Here is a 15,611-nt window from a genome sequence, read left to right as displayed (position 1 = left end):
CTCCATGCCTCTGGTTCCATGCCCTCTTTTACATGAGGTTTGACAGGGATTTAGCCTGCAGACCTGTGAATCTTTTAATTGTTTGTTAGGGGTCTAGGGATCTTTTTGTGCACTATGAATTTAATATGGGGTTTGGCCCCAGCATGCTGGGGCCCATGACTATCACTTCTTGAAATTTTAACATATACATGCTATCACATTGTGTATCATGGGTGCATAAAACTTACAGCTTGCTTACAGGCCATATAAGAGTGGAAATTACTACTTTAAGGGCCAAATATGAATAAAACATGTCTGAAAATTTTTTTTGACATAGACAGACTTTTCTTTTACTTCATATGGCTTATCTTCATAATTATCATTTATTCATGTGCATAAAAATTCAACTTCACATCTTATATTGTATTAAAGTTTTATTTATTACTCTACAGACTGGGTGAAATTTTTTAATCCAATCAACTCTGATTTAAATGCCCTTATGTGTAAACACTGCTCAGATTTTACCCAGTCAACTCGTATGACACATCCACACTCGTTCTCATCCTTTCATAAAAAGGGCCTTCAATTCTGTTGACATCAACATCACATGCCATGTATAAAATTGTCTTCACACACACATGTGACTTTCAAGATAGCTAACAGAGGGCACTTGTGTTAACTTTCAGTTTTTGTATGAATATACAGTTGATGCTCAATATAACGACCCCCTTCGTCCCATTGAAAATGGACGTTATATTGGGAGGGTCATTATATTGAAAGTAAAACATATACGATAGTCATTCTGTGAAGGTATTTGGAACTTATCCTACTGGTTATTGTAATTGGAATGGTTGCTATAATGTTGGGTTGTTATAATGAGCATCGACTGTATTTTTGTATGGACTTGAATTTTTATGCAGTGGACACCCCTATTTGGGCATTTAACACAATTGTCCTCTCCTAGCTATCTTGGAGGTTACATGAAGATGTGCAATTTTATACACAGCACGAGGCATTCATGTCAAAAAAATTAAAAGCCCAGTTATGAAAGGAAGTGGACGTCATGTTGCACAAGTTTATTAGGTTAAAAGGTGTAGATTGGCTTTTCGATCGGGAGTTTGCGTACCCATGACAGGGAGCAAGTGTTGTTGTTGATGAAAATATTTCAATGGGCTAGCTACATAAGTAATGCAATTGAAATGTGTTCTCTAGAAAGAGATACAGGTAGATTTACAGAAGCCTATAGGAGATTGCATCAACAGATATACTGTGTTTTAGTTTAAAAGTAGTAGTTTCATACAAAAAAGAAAAGTAACAAATCTTAGAATCCTGGAATCAACTTGAGAAACTAGACTAGGATCCATTTGTGCAGTTTGTATCTGCACACATGTTTGTATGCAATTCATGTAGATTACAAAAAAAAAATGAAGTTTAAAAACTGTGGGAAAATAAATTTCATTAGACCTCATCTCTGATATCTAAAAAAAATTAAAAGTTCTGGATGTTGCGCCTTAGCTCAGCTCCAAGAATTCAAGCTATGGACATGGAAAACATGTTCGTCACATGATTTGTCATCAGTAATGCTAATTTTACCCCCCTTGTAAATTTATATTCAGATTCCAAGAAGGGCATGACTGGATCAGTACCGTCTGGACCTAATACTGACCCAATGAGTGCACTTCGTAATCTTGCAGGACAAGGAAGTGGTGGCACAGTGACCATCCAGTCACAACCAGCCCCAACACAAATGACTGCATCACTCCTGGGCTCTGGTGGTACCATAAGTCAAATAGCTGCACCATCTCAACCTCAGCCACCTCAGGTTCAAGTTCCGCAACTTGGTCCGGCTGTCATGCAGCCAAACCCTGGTCAAAACATTGTCACATCAACAACTCAGCAAGGGATGAACCCGATGGTCATGCAACAAACTCGTTGTGAGTAAATATAATGTCTTGTCCAAATAATTTGAAACAAATGTAGATTGCAGAATAAAATGAGTAACTCTCAAAATACATTCACTGAGTTTAAATGATCTAGTTTCTTATTGAAGTTTCTGAGATACATTTGTCAACATTAATTTTATTTCTTTTTATTGATCATCAGTTCTGAATACAATTGGTGGCCCAATGCCCACACAACCACCACAGCAGCCACCCCAAATTATGCAGCAAAGACCTCAGATGATGGCTCCAATGCAGCTGCAGCAAAAGTTTAGAATGCAACAATCTGGTCCTCCGAATGTCACAAGTACATCAATTGTAAGTTCCTTTTTTTACCCTTCCTTATGTTTATTATCCCCCACCCCCTTTGTTTCATGTTCATTAGTGCCTCTAAACTTTAGCTCCTTAACTTCTTCAGTAAAACACACCCCAGTCACATTGGTTCCACTCCCCATTGATCCCCCCCCCCATCAGAACATTTAAATTACAATTCTCACACCCCTAGTCTTGCACCCGCAATGAGCTTTTGACATGGAATATTTTCCAATTCGCACCCGTAAGAGATACATGCATTTCTGGTTAAAATCACTTCTACACTATCCGAAAATTATTAATTTCATTTCGACTTTTATTAAGTTTTTTTTCTCAATTAGCCTCAACAAGGTGGAGGTGGGAGCTTCAATGAAAACATGCTGATGCAGTCACAGCAACCAAGTCCTGTTTCCAGCCAGTTCCAAGGACATAGCCCAGCACCTGTCAATGTAAGTGTTCATAGTCAGTTTTATAAATTGACCAGATGACATTATTTGTTTATACTTATGACTTGGTAAAAGAGCTGTATTGTATTTTGAAGTAAATTCAAACCCAAGTGAAGCAAATTTATGATCTGATGCTTCTCCTAAAGAGAATTGTTAAAATGTTATGACCTTGAAACCTTAGCGTCCTTACTGTGTCAAGCTGTTATTCCATATAATTGCTTATTTGCCACTTTTATTCAGTTATAATAATCATACTTTTTGATATTTGAATAATTGTTTCATGTAATTGTTCATATAATTATCATTCATGATAATTGTTCATATAATTATCATTCATGATAATTGTTCATGTATTTATGTACTTTTCCTTGGATTTCGTTGCTTTTTAGATTCCAAACCAAGGTCCAAATAGCAACCAGTCAGCAATACCCTCCCCGGTTGGGCAACATCCGTCAAGTGTAGGGTATGTAAAAATATAATTATCAAATTCACACACGAGAGCTGTAAAATCTTTAGGTCTTAATACAGCCGAGCTTTTTATGTGAGATCAGGATAATACAAGATTTTAGAATTGTCTGTGATTTGGTATTCAAATTGCATTGAAACTTTTGCTCTTTTTGGCATTTGAAATAATGAGTAACTATTAAGACAATCAAATGCTTGGATTTTTTTGCTGCTCATATTGAGTTTAACTGTACAACTTTCATCTGTCGAAACAAATTTTCATAGTTTATAGTGAATTCAAGCCTTTATCATCCTCACTTCCAAATATTAAGGACAGATGGCAGCACCAACAAGAACACAAAACAAACAGAACTTTGACAACATAAATACATTAGAGCCACGTATATACATCAGGGCTGGACAAATCGCAAAAAAAAAAAATCTCAGCACCAAAAAAATTTTAATCCAATGAAAAAGGTCCAAAATAATGCTTCTTTTGATTTTTTTCAGGGCATAGTGACCCTCTTTCATGTTGGCAGATATGCTGCTATGAATTCCAAACATCTTGTGCTGCTCTCAAGTGCCAATTTCAATTTTTTAGTCGCCTTGACAACCTAGGGCCTGGGATTTGTTCAGCCCTGATATACATACATGCACACAACACCTTCCAGCATGTATTTGTTAGACATTCTGCAGCTGAATGTGTAGGAGGTGCATTTATGGTTAAGTAGCTGTAGTTTAGTACTGGTAGTTTAATTAACAGAAATGTTCAAGTATTCTGGCAGAAACTGTTAGACAAGCTGAATTTGTAGAGAATTTTCTATATATCTCTGTTGGTAGGATTTTTGTCAATTACAGCTTCACTTTCAGTAAAATATGTCTTTAATAATGTGTAACAAAACAATACTTGTTACTTGGAATTGTCTCTAATCAAGCCATATTTGGCGATACTAGCTAGGAATTAGTAAGGTTTTCATTTGCATGTCCTTGATAGTTTTGTTTGATATAAACATAACAATATGGGTGCACAAACTCCAGCCCATTCGAGAAAATTTTGTCGAGCCTTCAAAACTATTTAAAAATTATTTTATCATCTCTAAATATGGTAGAGGATGTGAAGTTAGTTATAAATGTAATATGCATTGACACCTGTTAAATTTTCTTTGTGTGATTAATGAATTGAAGTCTGAGGACATGAATATAAAAGGGATAATATGTGGTTTCAAATGTTTTTTTTTTCTTTTTCAAATATATTTCTACTTGAATAGCTATATTTTCAGTCATTGTCATCCATCTCTTTTCCCCTCCGATAGTTCACAGCTCGTACCTTCACCTGCAGGGTATGTTCCGAGCCCAACTTCACAGATTGCACCATCTCCTGTTGGCAGCTATCCAGTTCGAACTCCTTCTAGTGCTCCTTCACCGGGTAGTGCTTTGAATACACCAGGTTTGCATATTTATGGTTCTTACTTTAAGAATTTAATACTTTTTTTTCTAATCATAAAAGAATATTCAGTCTTGTTCATTCTGTGAAAGGTTGGAAAAAAGAAAGAAATCGACTATTTTTAGAAGAGAATTATCACACCCCTTATAATCTGATTCATTTCTGTTTGACATTAAGTGCTTGCACAATAAATGTCTTATTTATTTACTTATTTGTTCAGTTCCTATGGACACTGATTTCTCTTACTAACCAGGACAAACATTGTAACAACATGAAGGAAACTTGAAGCATGAACAAAAAACACGCAATCAAGATCGAAAACTAATTACACAAATACATAAAATTGAGATCTAAAACATTATTGCATGTGCTGACATATGCTATCAAAATCTAGAGGAATAATTTTACAAATATAAAGCCAATATCTAAAATATTATTACACATGCAGTTATCTATACTCATAAACTAGAAAAATTATTGCGTTAATAAATGCAGTCAAAATCTGAAACATTACACATACGGACATATACTTATCCTTGTATTATTGCTCGTAATAATATTTGACATCAATATTTTCTAACATTTCTTGAGGAACATGGTTATGCTTTTGCTTTGGTGATTTTTTCTCGCCTCCTTCTATGCCCTCCTTTGTTTTCCTGTTTCAGTTGGTCCTGGTGCAACTCCAAGTCCTGTCAGTAGAGCTTCGCAAGAAGAGCTGTACTTGGAGAAGAGAAAGCAACTGTCAAAATTCATAGAGCCTCTGAAAAGAATGATTGCTCGTATTGACAAAGATGAAAGTATGTACTAAGATAATTATGCATGTATTTTTGTGTAATACACCATTAGTATATTAAATTTTATTTATTTTACTTAAGAGATATGCATGATTCAAATATTTATGACTATAACATGTTAAATACAGTAGAGTCTGGACTATCTGGCCTAACATGGTGCAAAGGCAGACCAGTTAACAAAAAAGCCAGATAGGCTGGAGGTTTATAAATGCTGACTTACTTCCCCTTCTGTGCGATTAACACCATTTTTATACCAAAATCCGTTCTTATTCATATTTTCTCTAAATACAGGCTAGTACTTTATAAATGTTTGTTATGTCTGTACTGTACAATAGCATAAGCAGGACTTTCTTGGAGGAGGGAATTTAGTTTTATTTTTGTTTCCTAGTGTTTAGTGTTTTACTGTAAAAATACGCCATAATCTCGGCTTTAACCCCCCCACCCCCACCCCCACCCCCTTGGCATGTGCCTGCAGTATTGTACGTTTTAAAATTTTATTACAGTAAAAGGAATTCCTAGAATAAAATTATTGTAGAAATTTTAAGATTAATTTTAATATTGTCTAACTTAATTGCAGGGAATATAAAATCATATGAACTGTACAGTATGTGATCATGTAAACTTTTAAAATAAACAAAATAGTAATGTAGACAACTCTTTCAAAAATTATTCAAATTTATTTCTGTTCATTGATGAAATGATTATACAAATCAATAACTCTTGGAATGCCTTGGCAAGGTAAATTGTTCTTCACTTTATCACCGAAAATTACTATTATTTCACTAGGTGGATAGTGCAGAGTCCATATAGTCAAGAATCTACTGTATCAACGTTTTATTTCTTTTTAAACTGAAATTAGATGCATTTTATTTGACCCAAATTTATGAAAGATAGCTAATATTTTGTCTTCAATAAACTTGGGTTGCTTTTGTTATAGAATTTAATTTACTCATGTACTAAAGTGTTGTGAACATGCAAATTGTGTGTGCGAATTGATTTCATTCGCAATATGGTTACAAAATTTATTTTTTTTATGTCATTATTTTTACTTACAGACAAAAAGAAAGAGCTCAGTAGGATGAAAAATTTATTAGATATACTTGCTGATCCAAATCGCAGGTTTGTAGCACCAGCCTATTCCAATTTTCTATTTAATTTCAGTATTTGCTTCTCAATTTTCAAATAACATTATAAATTCTTTTTTTTCTTATATATTGGTCATAGACAAAAACTTCCAGTTACAAAAATGTTTTGAATGAGGTGAATATTCATACAATCGCATTGTATGTAAACAAATTTTTTTAAAAATTACAAAATATAATATTTTATATGTTCCTCTAGTTTCCCCATAAGTTGTAATTAAAAAAAGTTTCCCTTTTCCAAAATAAAATACAAAACAAAATATTATGTTGTGGTCCTTGGACCATTTTCACCTTTGTAACCCGTTACCCATCTCAACATTCCTTTGATTTATGTACAATGCACATTGTGAATTTAAATTATGGAGTTCTGAGTCTCTCTCTCCTTTGATTTCAAGAGCAACCCACAACACTATAATAATAGCCCAGGCCATTAAACACTAACTGAAATAATAACTAGAAATAACAAACTTGAAAGTAATAGATCGAAACATTTAGTATTTGTAAACATTTATTGCATATTTATCACGATTAGTATTACAGATTTCCTTAAGGTACTTGGACCATAATCTAAGTTAATACGCGATATGATTGATTATATCAGTTAAAAAACTGACATTGGTTTAGCATGACTTATCCCATTCCAGAATACTATCTCTGTTTGCTCTCTCTTGCAAACCTCCAGACCTTGTTTTTCTCTCTACTCGCTGTTACTTTTGCCTCTCAATTTTTTGCTCTAAAGTCATTTTATATTTTATATTTTAATCATAATTTTAATTCAGTCTTGCTCTACTTCAAAACTTTCTATTCAACCACCGTATTCTTTTCTTTACTCTCTGTCCCACTTTTCACCATGAAACTTTTACTTCATTGGCTCTTAGCTTGTCTGGTAAAATCTCACAAACCCATAACCTTTGACCTGACCATTTTAATTGAGATCCGTTTTGTGTTCAAAGGAATAATCTAGACACACATTCCTTAATGAATCAATGTATTTTACCAGCAACAAAAAGCTTAGCCTTACTTTATTTTACATAAAATTTCCAGTGCCGCGGTCTTCAGCTTGACATGAACATTATTTCACCTACCTATCATTCTCAACTCGGATCTCATTTTATTACATTTTCTCCAACTACGTAATACTGCATTCCAAAATATTCCTTTTCCCATAAATTCAACAACCTGACTTATTCCCGATAAACTTTTCCCCAACAAAATTCGCCACTACCCTAACAATGCCTAACTACCACTAACAGTGCCTCCTGATCTGCATTCTTGTACCAATGTAGGTTTCTGAATTTTCTCTCTTTTGGTTTTTCCCAATCTGTTCATGTTAATTGGTTTAGCAATTAACATGAGAGGTTCTTTTATGAAGCTAATCTTCTCAATTTAACTTGACCTTGAAAGGGGTTTCTTGGTAGCTATGAGGAAAGTAATTAGTGTGAATAAGGGATGTGGGTATATGCCTGAGATTGGGAATTTGGTCATTTTATTGGTTAATTTCAGCATATGAAATACAGTACAACGTGGTTAATTCTAATCTTGGATAATTCAAACTTCTTCAAACTTCCCTTGAGTCATCTAATTTAATGTTTAAATTTCTTGTTTAATCCAAATTTTTTCAAAATGTTTCGGTTAATTCAAAGATGAAGGGGAAATATTATGATTTTTGTATGAGCAAATTTAGTTTGAAAAATTCTACAAGTAAAACTTTACTTTTCTCGACCAAGTTTTAAAAAAAAAAAATCTTTAAAGTGAAATAAAAATTTTAAAATTCAGTTGTCTTTCCTCTTTCTTTGATAAGTTAATGCCCATTTTAACATTGTTCAGCTTGAGTGCATCGAGAATGTGTGCCATTTAATACCAATTATGCTGTTCGATCTCTGGACTGAGGTGTATCATTAAAAATTTGAATCTTTTTATCATTATTAAGAGTATAAAAAGTATCGGGAAGTAAAAAACTTATAACATGTTAAATGAAAGTATATTTCCTTGATAGCATGCAAATTATAAAAAAAAAAATTGGAAAACGGTTTTGCAACGGATGATCATGAACTGTTTCCGTAAATCAGGCTTTGAACATTTTCAAGAAATTCTGGAGTGATGTCGATTTTAGAACAGTGGAATGATGCAGCAGTTAAGACCAATTATAATAATTGATAATTATTATCCTATATGAATGGTGATGATTAAGTTGCAATTTGCAGTCATTTTACACATTCAAGATAGATTAATTGGATAATTTGAACATATTCCAATAATTTTGGACTTTAAGTTAACATAGTTTGAATGTATATAGCAAAATTATTAGGGAATTTTACTCATTAGCGAGTCACAAACGAGAAAAATTTTAGTGACTAAGAGGAAGAAATCAATTTCTTATTTCAATTTATAATCACTTTGTTTATGTAAAAGTACCATATTAGGAATATTTACTTCATTTTAGACATTCTTGTAATTAGAAGTTTGTCTACAACCAAGAGATGAGAAGAAGAAAAAGACCTATATAAGACCTACTTTCTGAGCACATCATGGCTTCCCACATCCTGCAACTGGGACCCTAGGCTGGTGCCTTTGGTGGGGTCCCTGTTCCAGACTTTTGATGGGTCCCTCCATATTGAATTTAGTGGGGGAAAACAAAAAATGATAAGGCCATGCTGTATTTAGTCGTATGCATCTTTCACAAAAGAAAATTTTGGAAAAGCATAAATACATGTACAACAACCTTAAAGCAATAAACTTGGGAAGAAAAGCCTAAAATTCAGGTCTGCTGCGGGCACAGAAATGTTGTGAATCACTGCTTCGCATAATCAAATGAATAATTATTTGCTTTTTTTTTGAAGATGTGCCATGGATGTATTACTGAAGTGCGAGCAGGTGCTGGAAAAAATGAATACTGTGAGTACTGTATATTATATAATTTTCTATCATTTCAATGTAATGCTGAAATCATCAAATGAAGTTTGCTAACCTGTAATCAGACATATATTTAAAAAAAGGAGGAAAAAACAAAAAATTTTAACTCAATTAAAAAAGAAGTTGATTCAAATGGAATTGCTGCAAGTAATTCTGATAAAAACCTGGTTACTATTTACACTGCAAGTTAGAAAATGCTTACTTTTTAGTATTTATTTTTTTTCTCAATGCCAACACCCCAAATAACTACAGTAACTACGTACGTGTCTGTAACTTGACACGTGGATAACTCAACAACTTGACTATCCGGATAACTCAACATCTATTATTCCCTTGGTTGGCCCAATACTAATTTCAATGAAGGGGAAACTCGACACATGTTTGGCTTAACTCTGCTTAAGTCTACTACAATTTTTGTCCCTTTACTACGACTGGTTTGTACAATTTCCTGTGTGTTACCATCCTAAGAATTTTTTTGATGTTGTCCGTGGGTACTTCGATAATCCTTTGTTTCTTTGTTGTATATGATGGGTCCCTTTTTTGTGCTATGGGTGGGGGAGGGTGTGCATGTGAAGAATGAATGTTTGATCCTCTTGACCGGCCCATAATTTTAGTGGCGTTTCCAGGACAGGTCTTTCATTTTTTTCCTGGTCAAAAAAAAAGTGTAGATGACCCCTAAAGTGTGGTGTGATCCCTATTGGATGTTGACAATTTCAACATCCAATAGGGTTAAAAATTTTATCTATTGTGAGTTTTGATATGTTCTCAAAACACTGTATTCTCTGACAAAATGATACTGATCTATAAATCTGTGATTGCTCAAGTTGTTAATTATTCATTTATTTTTCAAAAATTATCTTTGGCATCTAAAAGAAAATTTGTCATGTTTGGTCCTCATTTTTTTTTTTTCAAACTTCCTTTAGAGTTTCATGCAGTTAGAGAATGCTGGAGTTGCTCCCCCTCCCGTTTCAGTGAAATCCCAGGAACAGAATATATGTCAACCTCTCATCGATGCTCTTAACAATCATATACAGTTACCTCTTTTTAACCATACCCTACAGAAAACATTCGGTCCAGCTATAACAGCTCTTCTTGGCCCTGGAGTGAGGTAATTGTTATTGTGTTAATGTTTGGAATCACGTGTCTCATAATTATTTCTTTTAAAATGACTTGCTACACCAAATACAATGAGCTAGAATCAATGTCGAGGTTTTGACAAAAGTGGTTACAGCTTTTTAAAATTCAATCTCGATCCTTCCATAATGAAGCACTGCATACAACATACTTTACATCCTGGAAAGGTTCATTTTGCAAAGTGAACAAATGGATGTGCAGTTTTTACTTATTCCCTATTTGCCAGCGTGCTTTAGATCAATCTAAACCTTTTCCACGTATTGAGGACTATTTATTAATTGACTCAGAACTACATTTCAAATACTTGTTTGTGCAGTTTTTTAATGCCCTGGAGTTGTTAGAGTGAGAAATAAAGATTCTGTAGTTGAGCCTTGAAAGTATGCAGCTTTTGCAATTTTATGTGGATGTGAAACATGGGAACACTTGTTCTTCAAATGTCAAACTTACACAGATCTTTTTTTATTTAATCAGTTGCTAAAGAACATGGTATAACATTTCATCCAAGTATGCTGATGTTTATTTTTATGAATCTGTATGGACATGAAAAATTAGTTTGTGAAACCAAAAGTAAAATGGGAAAAAATTAAATAAAATTCGTAAATAGGAAATACATTTAAAGGAATAATATTTTGTTTGGGACCAGAGCATTAAGGCCCATTTTTACACGTGTCATTACTTTACTAGTCAAGTAATTAAATTGATAAGTTTCGTCAAGCGTTAAAATCTGTTCTAGCGTAAGTAATCAAGTAGTGAATGCTCATTGGATAATAAAAGGCCACCCTCATTGCGGCATGCACATAGAGCCTAATACAATTGAACGACCAGCGTTAGTTGACCCAAAATTTCAAAAGGAACCATGGCTATACGCGTTTCGGAACTATATGAAGTTCCTTCATCAGTAGCAGAAATAGAGAAACATATAGTAAAATACTCCTTATAGCGGGAGTGACTCTCTGTTATAGACAAAAGAGTCAAATTTAAAATTAACTGGCAACAAGGGCAGGGAAAGGGTACAAAAAAACATGGTGGAGCCAATCACAAACGAGAACGTGATAGTGATGCTGATGGAGAAGAATAATTATTGTAGAAACTGCTGCCAGATTTTTGAGAAGGGTGGTGTGCTAGTTAGGTCGTTGACCAACTGGTTTGTGTTTTTGTTCATGTGGAATGATTCAAAGAAGTCCAAGTCAGACAGTGGGGGCATTGTTGAATGATTTTGGCAGAAGAAAAGTCAAATTTATGGTCAAAGGACCAGCAGTGTTGGGCTAAAGAGCCTACTTAACTGTAAAAAAAAGATTTTACCCTATTTGTCTGCTTGACAACTTAACAACTGAACCCATGTAAGCAGCTCTTAATGTCTGCATGTATTTTAAAGTACTTTAGGTCTAAAAATTTAGTCAACTACTAAATTACTTAATGCATGTAAATGTCTATAATAAAACAGTTTTTAGTATTTGATTGATTTTCGTATGAAAAATTATCTCAAAGCAATCGTCTAATGCAGTTCTCAAACTTTTGTCCCCTGCAGCTCCCTTGCCTTTGTGTACTTTTTAGCCGTGGTTCCCAGAATAGTCTGGAAAAAGAACCACTTTGTGGTGCTGAATAGGTAGACATCAATATTCACCATTCACTGAGACACACAGTCCCCTAAGAGCTGCCACACATTTATAGAAACACTGACCTAATGGCTTCATGGGGGGGGGGGGACTTGATAGTATATTTATCAATTTTCCTCAGCATTTTTTAGCATATTGTACCATTTGTCCATTTAAATGCATCGCAATCTTTTGTTTGTAAAGTATCATTATTCAAAAAAATGCTTTTTCTCAAGAGTTCCTAGTCCTCCTCCTAAGCGCAAACGAATTGAAGAAGATGCTACTGACATTCCAGATGTTCTTCAAGGAGAAATAGCAAGGCTTGACCAAAGATTCAAAGTACAACGAGATCCTGCACAGCACCAGTCATCACGGACTGTTGACTTAATCTGCCAGTTAGGTAACGTTATTTACTGTATTTTGTAAGAAAGCATTAATATATTTCAGACACTTCATCTCAGAACATATATGCTGTTACACTACGAGTACTCATTTTTATATGATAATTTAGCGAATACTTGCTAACAAATGTATGTAGCACCATTTTTAAAATAGAAAACCAACTCATTTTTGCATCTTGATGTTGAAAACCTCAGAAAACCAGCATCAACCAACCTCCTCTGTGTTGCTAGCAGGACAGGGCTGGAGAAATCTATTTGCCGACAAGCCCAGGTCATGTAAAAATATTCACTGGACATGTATTTTCCTACACCACATGCCTGATACTAGCATGTAAAATATTAAATCAGGCATGTATTATTTCGAGTTGGGCTAGTAAATTTTCTGAGATTTGTCCAGCCTAGTAACAAGATTTGAACCTGGATCCTCTCGATACATGTCCATCTTGAAGCCCACATGACTGCACAGCAGTGGCTGGTCAGTCTTGAACTGAGAGTTACTCTTTTGAAGCAACAAATCTAACAAAGTTGGTTTTTCTAGTTTTTCTCACCTTGAGGAACGAATGCAGGCTGACTTTCTTTCTTACAGTAGTCTCAAATATTTTTCAAAATACATTTCTTTTTCTACATTAGACTTGCTCACTTCTGATTTGAAAATTAGACAGCGCATACCAAAACTTTGCAGAGAGCAGGCAGACCTTCAACATTAAAAATTAAAGTATTTACCATCTCTACTTCAAAATATGGAAGACATGTGGCAACACCAGCAATAACTTCTAAAAAGCAAAGTAAATGTATTAGAGGCCACACATCACACATGCACTCAAAATACACATTCCAGCATGTACAGATTCGTTGAAAGTTCTGCAGAGGAATGTGTATGAGGTACATGTATGTAATACAAGGATGACGTCACTCTCCGCTACTATATGAAGGTTTTAACAACTGGCTGTTGCGAAGATATATTTTGGAAAGAGAGAAAATTCAAGTCGCCATCTGGTGGCAGCATCAGCAGTTGTGAGCTTGGCCTAAGTCTGGTCCGGCCGTCCATGTACGGTCCCTTTCAGTGTACACGAGCTCCAAGGAAAGATTGAGAGATTCGGTGCCTCTGCAGTCTAGTGGTCTAGGGCATTCACCCAGAAAGTGAAAGGACATGAGTTCGATTCCCCGCAGGGGCAGTTGAATTTTCTCTCTTTCCAAAATATATCTTCGCAACAGCCAGTTGTTAAAACCTTCGTAGGTACATGTATGGTTAAGTAATATCACGAACATATAGCACTAGTAAAAATATTCACCCAATCCACTTATTTGAGGTGGAAAAAATGAATTAATTTCCACATAGCATTGAACCGGAATCAAATGTACACAAAATGAAAGAAAGAGTGAAAATAATGTGGAATTCTTTTAATTTTATGTAATGATTGACCTTTTTATTTTTTCTTTATTTGAAGATGACAAAAACATACCATGTGTGCCTCCTATTCGAATAACTGTTCCAGAGAACTATCCAGATAAGCCTCCAAAATGCAATAGCAAGGAAGAGTATGGTATGTACTTTTCTCCCTATTTGTATATTTCTTCCACAACCGTTAAAAGGGGGAATGGGTGATCAGCGAATTGATTTCCTTTATACAAAGTTTATGCGGTGGACAATAAGCTGGATGTATCCAAAGATGGTTCCGGTCACTTGAATAATGAATGTTAGTGCCAAAATTAGTTTTATTTCTTTTCTGCCAACTTCGTCTACTCATTCTGATGAGTCCAAAATTAAATTTTTAAGTTTTAAAGATAAATTTATCATGAGAACAATAATGACACATAAACTGGCTGAAACCAAGTTATGTGGGCAGGTGCAGGTGAACAATATTTTGAGTAATAGTTTACTTAGCACACATTATTTCCAAAAGTGTTTACTTTAAGTAAAAAACAACACAACATTATGAATAATGTCTTAATTTTAATTTACTCTGTTTTAATTTTTTTCTCCCTTTGCTTTTTTAGAGTCTACTGTTTTCCTTCGAAGAGTTCAAGAAGCTTTCTCCGATCATCTTAGCACGATGCCTCAGAAATATTCTATAACTTCATTGCTCGACACCTGGGTAATCACCATATTTCTTTATGAAATTTATTAATGCATTTGACACATGTATGTATTGATAAAAATGTAAAGTACAATCAAACTCGGCTAAAGCAACATTGAGTATTCCCTGAAATTTTGTCGTTACAACCGAGTTTGAAGTTCTCAAGGCCCTTAAAAATGAAAAATACAATCGGATGCAATCACATGAAATTTTTTGACCTATTATGAGGATGATTATATATTTTAACGAACAATACAAGAAATTATGAGATCATACATGCGGACATCATCAATCTTAATACTAACCCACTGCAGGAAATAAAGAGCTGTAGCAAGTCTGCGGCAAATTAAAATGTTTTTAACGGAAAAGAACAACTAAATGCAAGAATGTTCCATTTACCATTAAGCTAGTCGGAGCATCAAGCATGTAATAAATCTTCTTTTCATCAGTAGATATCAATAGAATAACAGACAATCATTATGCCAATATGATGAGTTCTCAGAATTTCATGGAAAAACGCCATATCAGAAGAAATGGCGACAAAAAATGTTTTGTATGCGAGGGTATTGTATTTTCATCAAAGTTGTGTAAGCAAGGCTGGTAGACATTATTCTCTTTTGGACTTCCCCCTTTCCCCACAGGTGCTAACTCATTCTCACCACATTTTTCATTTAGTACCGAAAGGCAGACCTTCAATACTGTATTTACATAGCATAAAAATTCAAGCATTTACCATCTTCACTTTAGAATATGGAACATGGGTGACAAGCACCAGCAAGAACACAAAACAAGCACAACTCTGACAATATGAATACATTAGGGGCCACGGATACACTCACAGTACACATATTCTCACATTTACCAATTCATTAGAAATTGCCGAAAGGAATGTTTGCAAGAAGCATGTATGGTTAGTTAGTAGTAATAGGTGCCAAAACTTACGTTTCTGTTGAAAATTTGGTATTCGCCTGTAGTCCTCTTTCATTCCT

The 15,611-nt window shown here is 34.4% G+C and overlaps 1 protein-coding gene across 3 annotated transcripts in view; it reads left to right on the top strand.

Moving 5' to 3' along the window:
• MED15 (mediator complex subunit 15) overlaps window positions 1-15,611 on the top strand; it is a 57,301-nt gene that overhangs the window by 38,577 nt on the left and 3,113 nt on the right. For all 3 annotated transcript variants that reach the window (XM_089255460.1, XM_089255463.1, XM_089255461.1), the window contains 12 exons: window positions 1,596-1,913; window positions 2,083-2,237; window positions 2,573-2,680; window positions 3,067-3,140; window positions 4,435-4,568; window positions 5,231-5,362; window positions 6,415-6,478; window positions 9,342-9,396; window positions 10,338-10,522; window positions 12,380-12,543; window positions 13,993-14,088; window positions 14,543-14,640. In XM_089255460.1, the coding sequence (XP_089111586.1) occupies window positions 1,596-1,913; window positions 2,083-2,237; window positions 2,573-2,680; window positions 3,067-3,140; window positions 4,435-4,568; window positions 5,231-5,362; window positions 6,415-6,478; window positions 9,342-9,396; window positions 10,338-10,522; window positions 12,380-12,543; window positions 13,993-14,088; window positions 14,543-14,640 (1,583 nt within the window). The remainder of the gene's footprint in view (window positions 1-1,595; window positions 1,914-2,082; window positions 2,238-2,572; window positions 2,681-3,066; window positions 3,141-4,434; window positions 4,569-5,230; window positions 5,363-6,414; window positions 6,479-9,341; window positions 9,397-10,337; window positions 10,523-12,379; window positions 12,544-13,992; window positions 14,089-14,542; window positions 14,641-15,611) is intronic.

This window comes from Pholcus phalangioides, unplaced genomic scaffold (assembly GCF_987345545.1).
Source record: "Pholcus phalangioides strain wild (caught in Gottingen) unplaced genomic scaffold, Ppha-v1.0 ptg000042l_1, whole genome shotgun sequence".
NCBI lineage: Eukaryota > Metazoa > Arthropoda > Arachnida > Araneae > Pholcidae > Pholcus > Pholcus phalangioides.
This window is presented reverse-complemented; position numbering and strand designations above follow the sequence as displayed.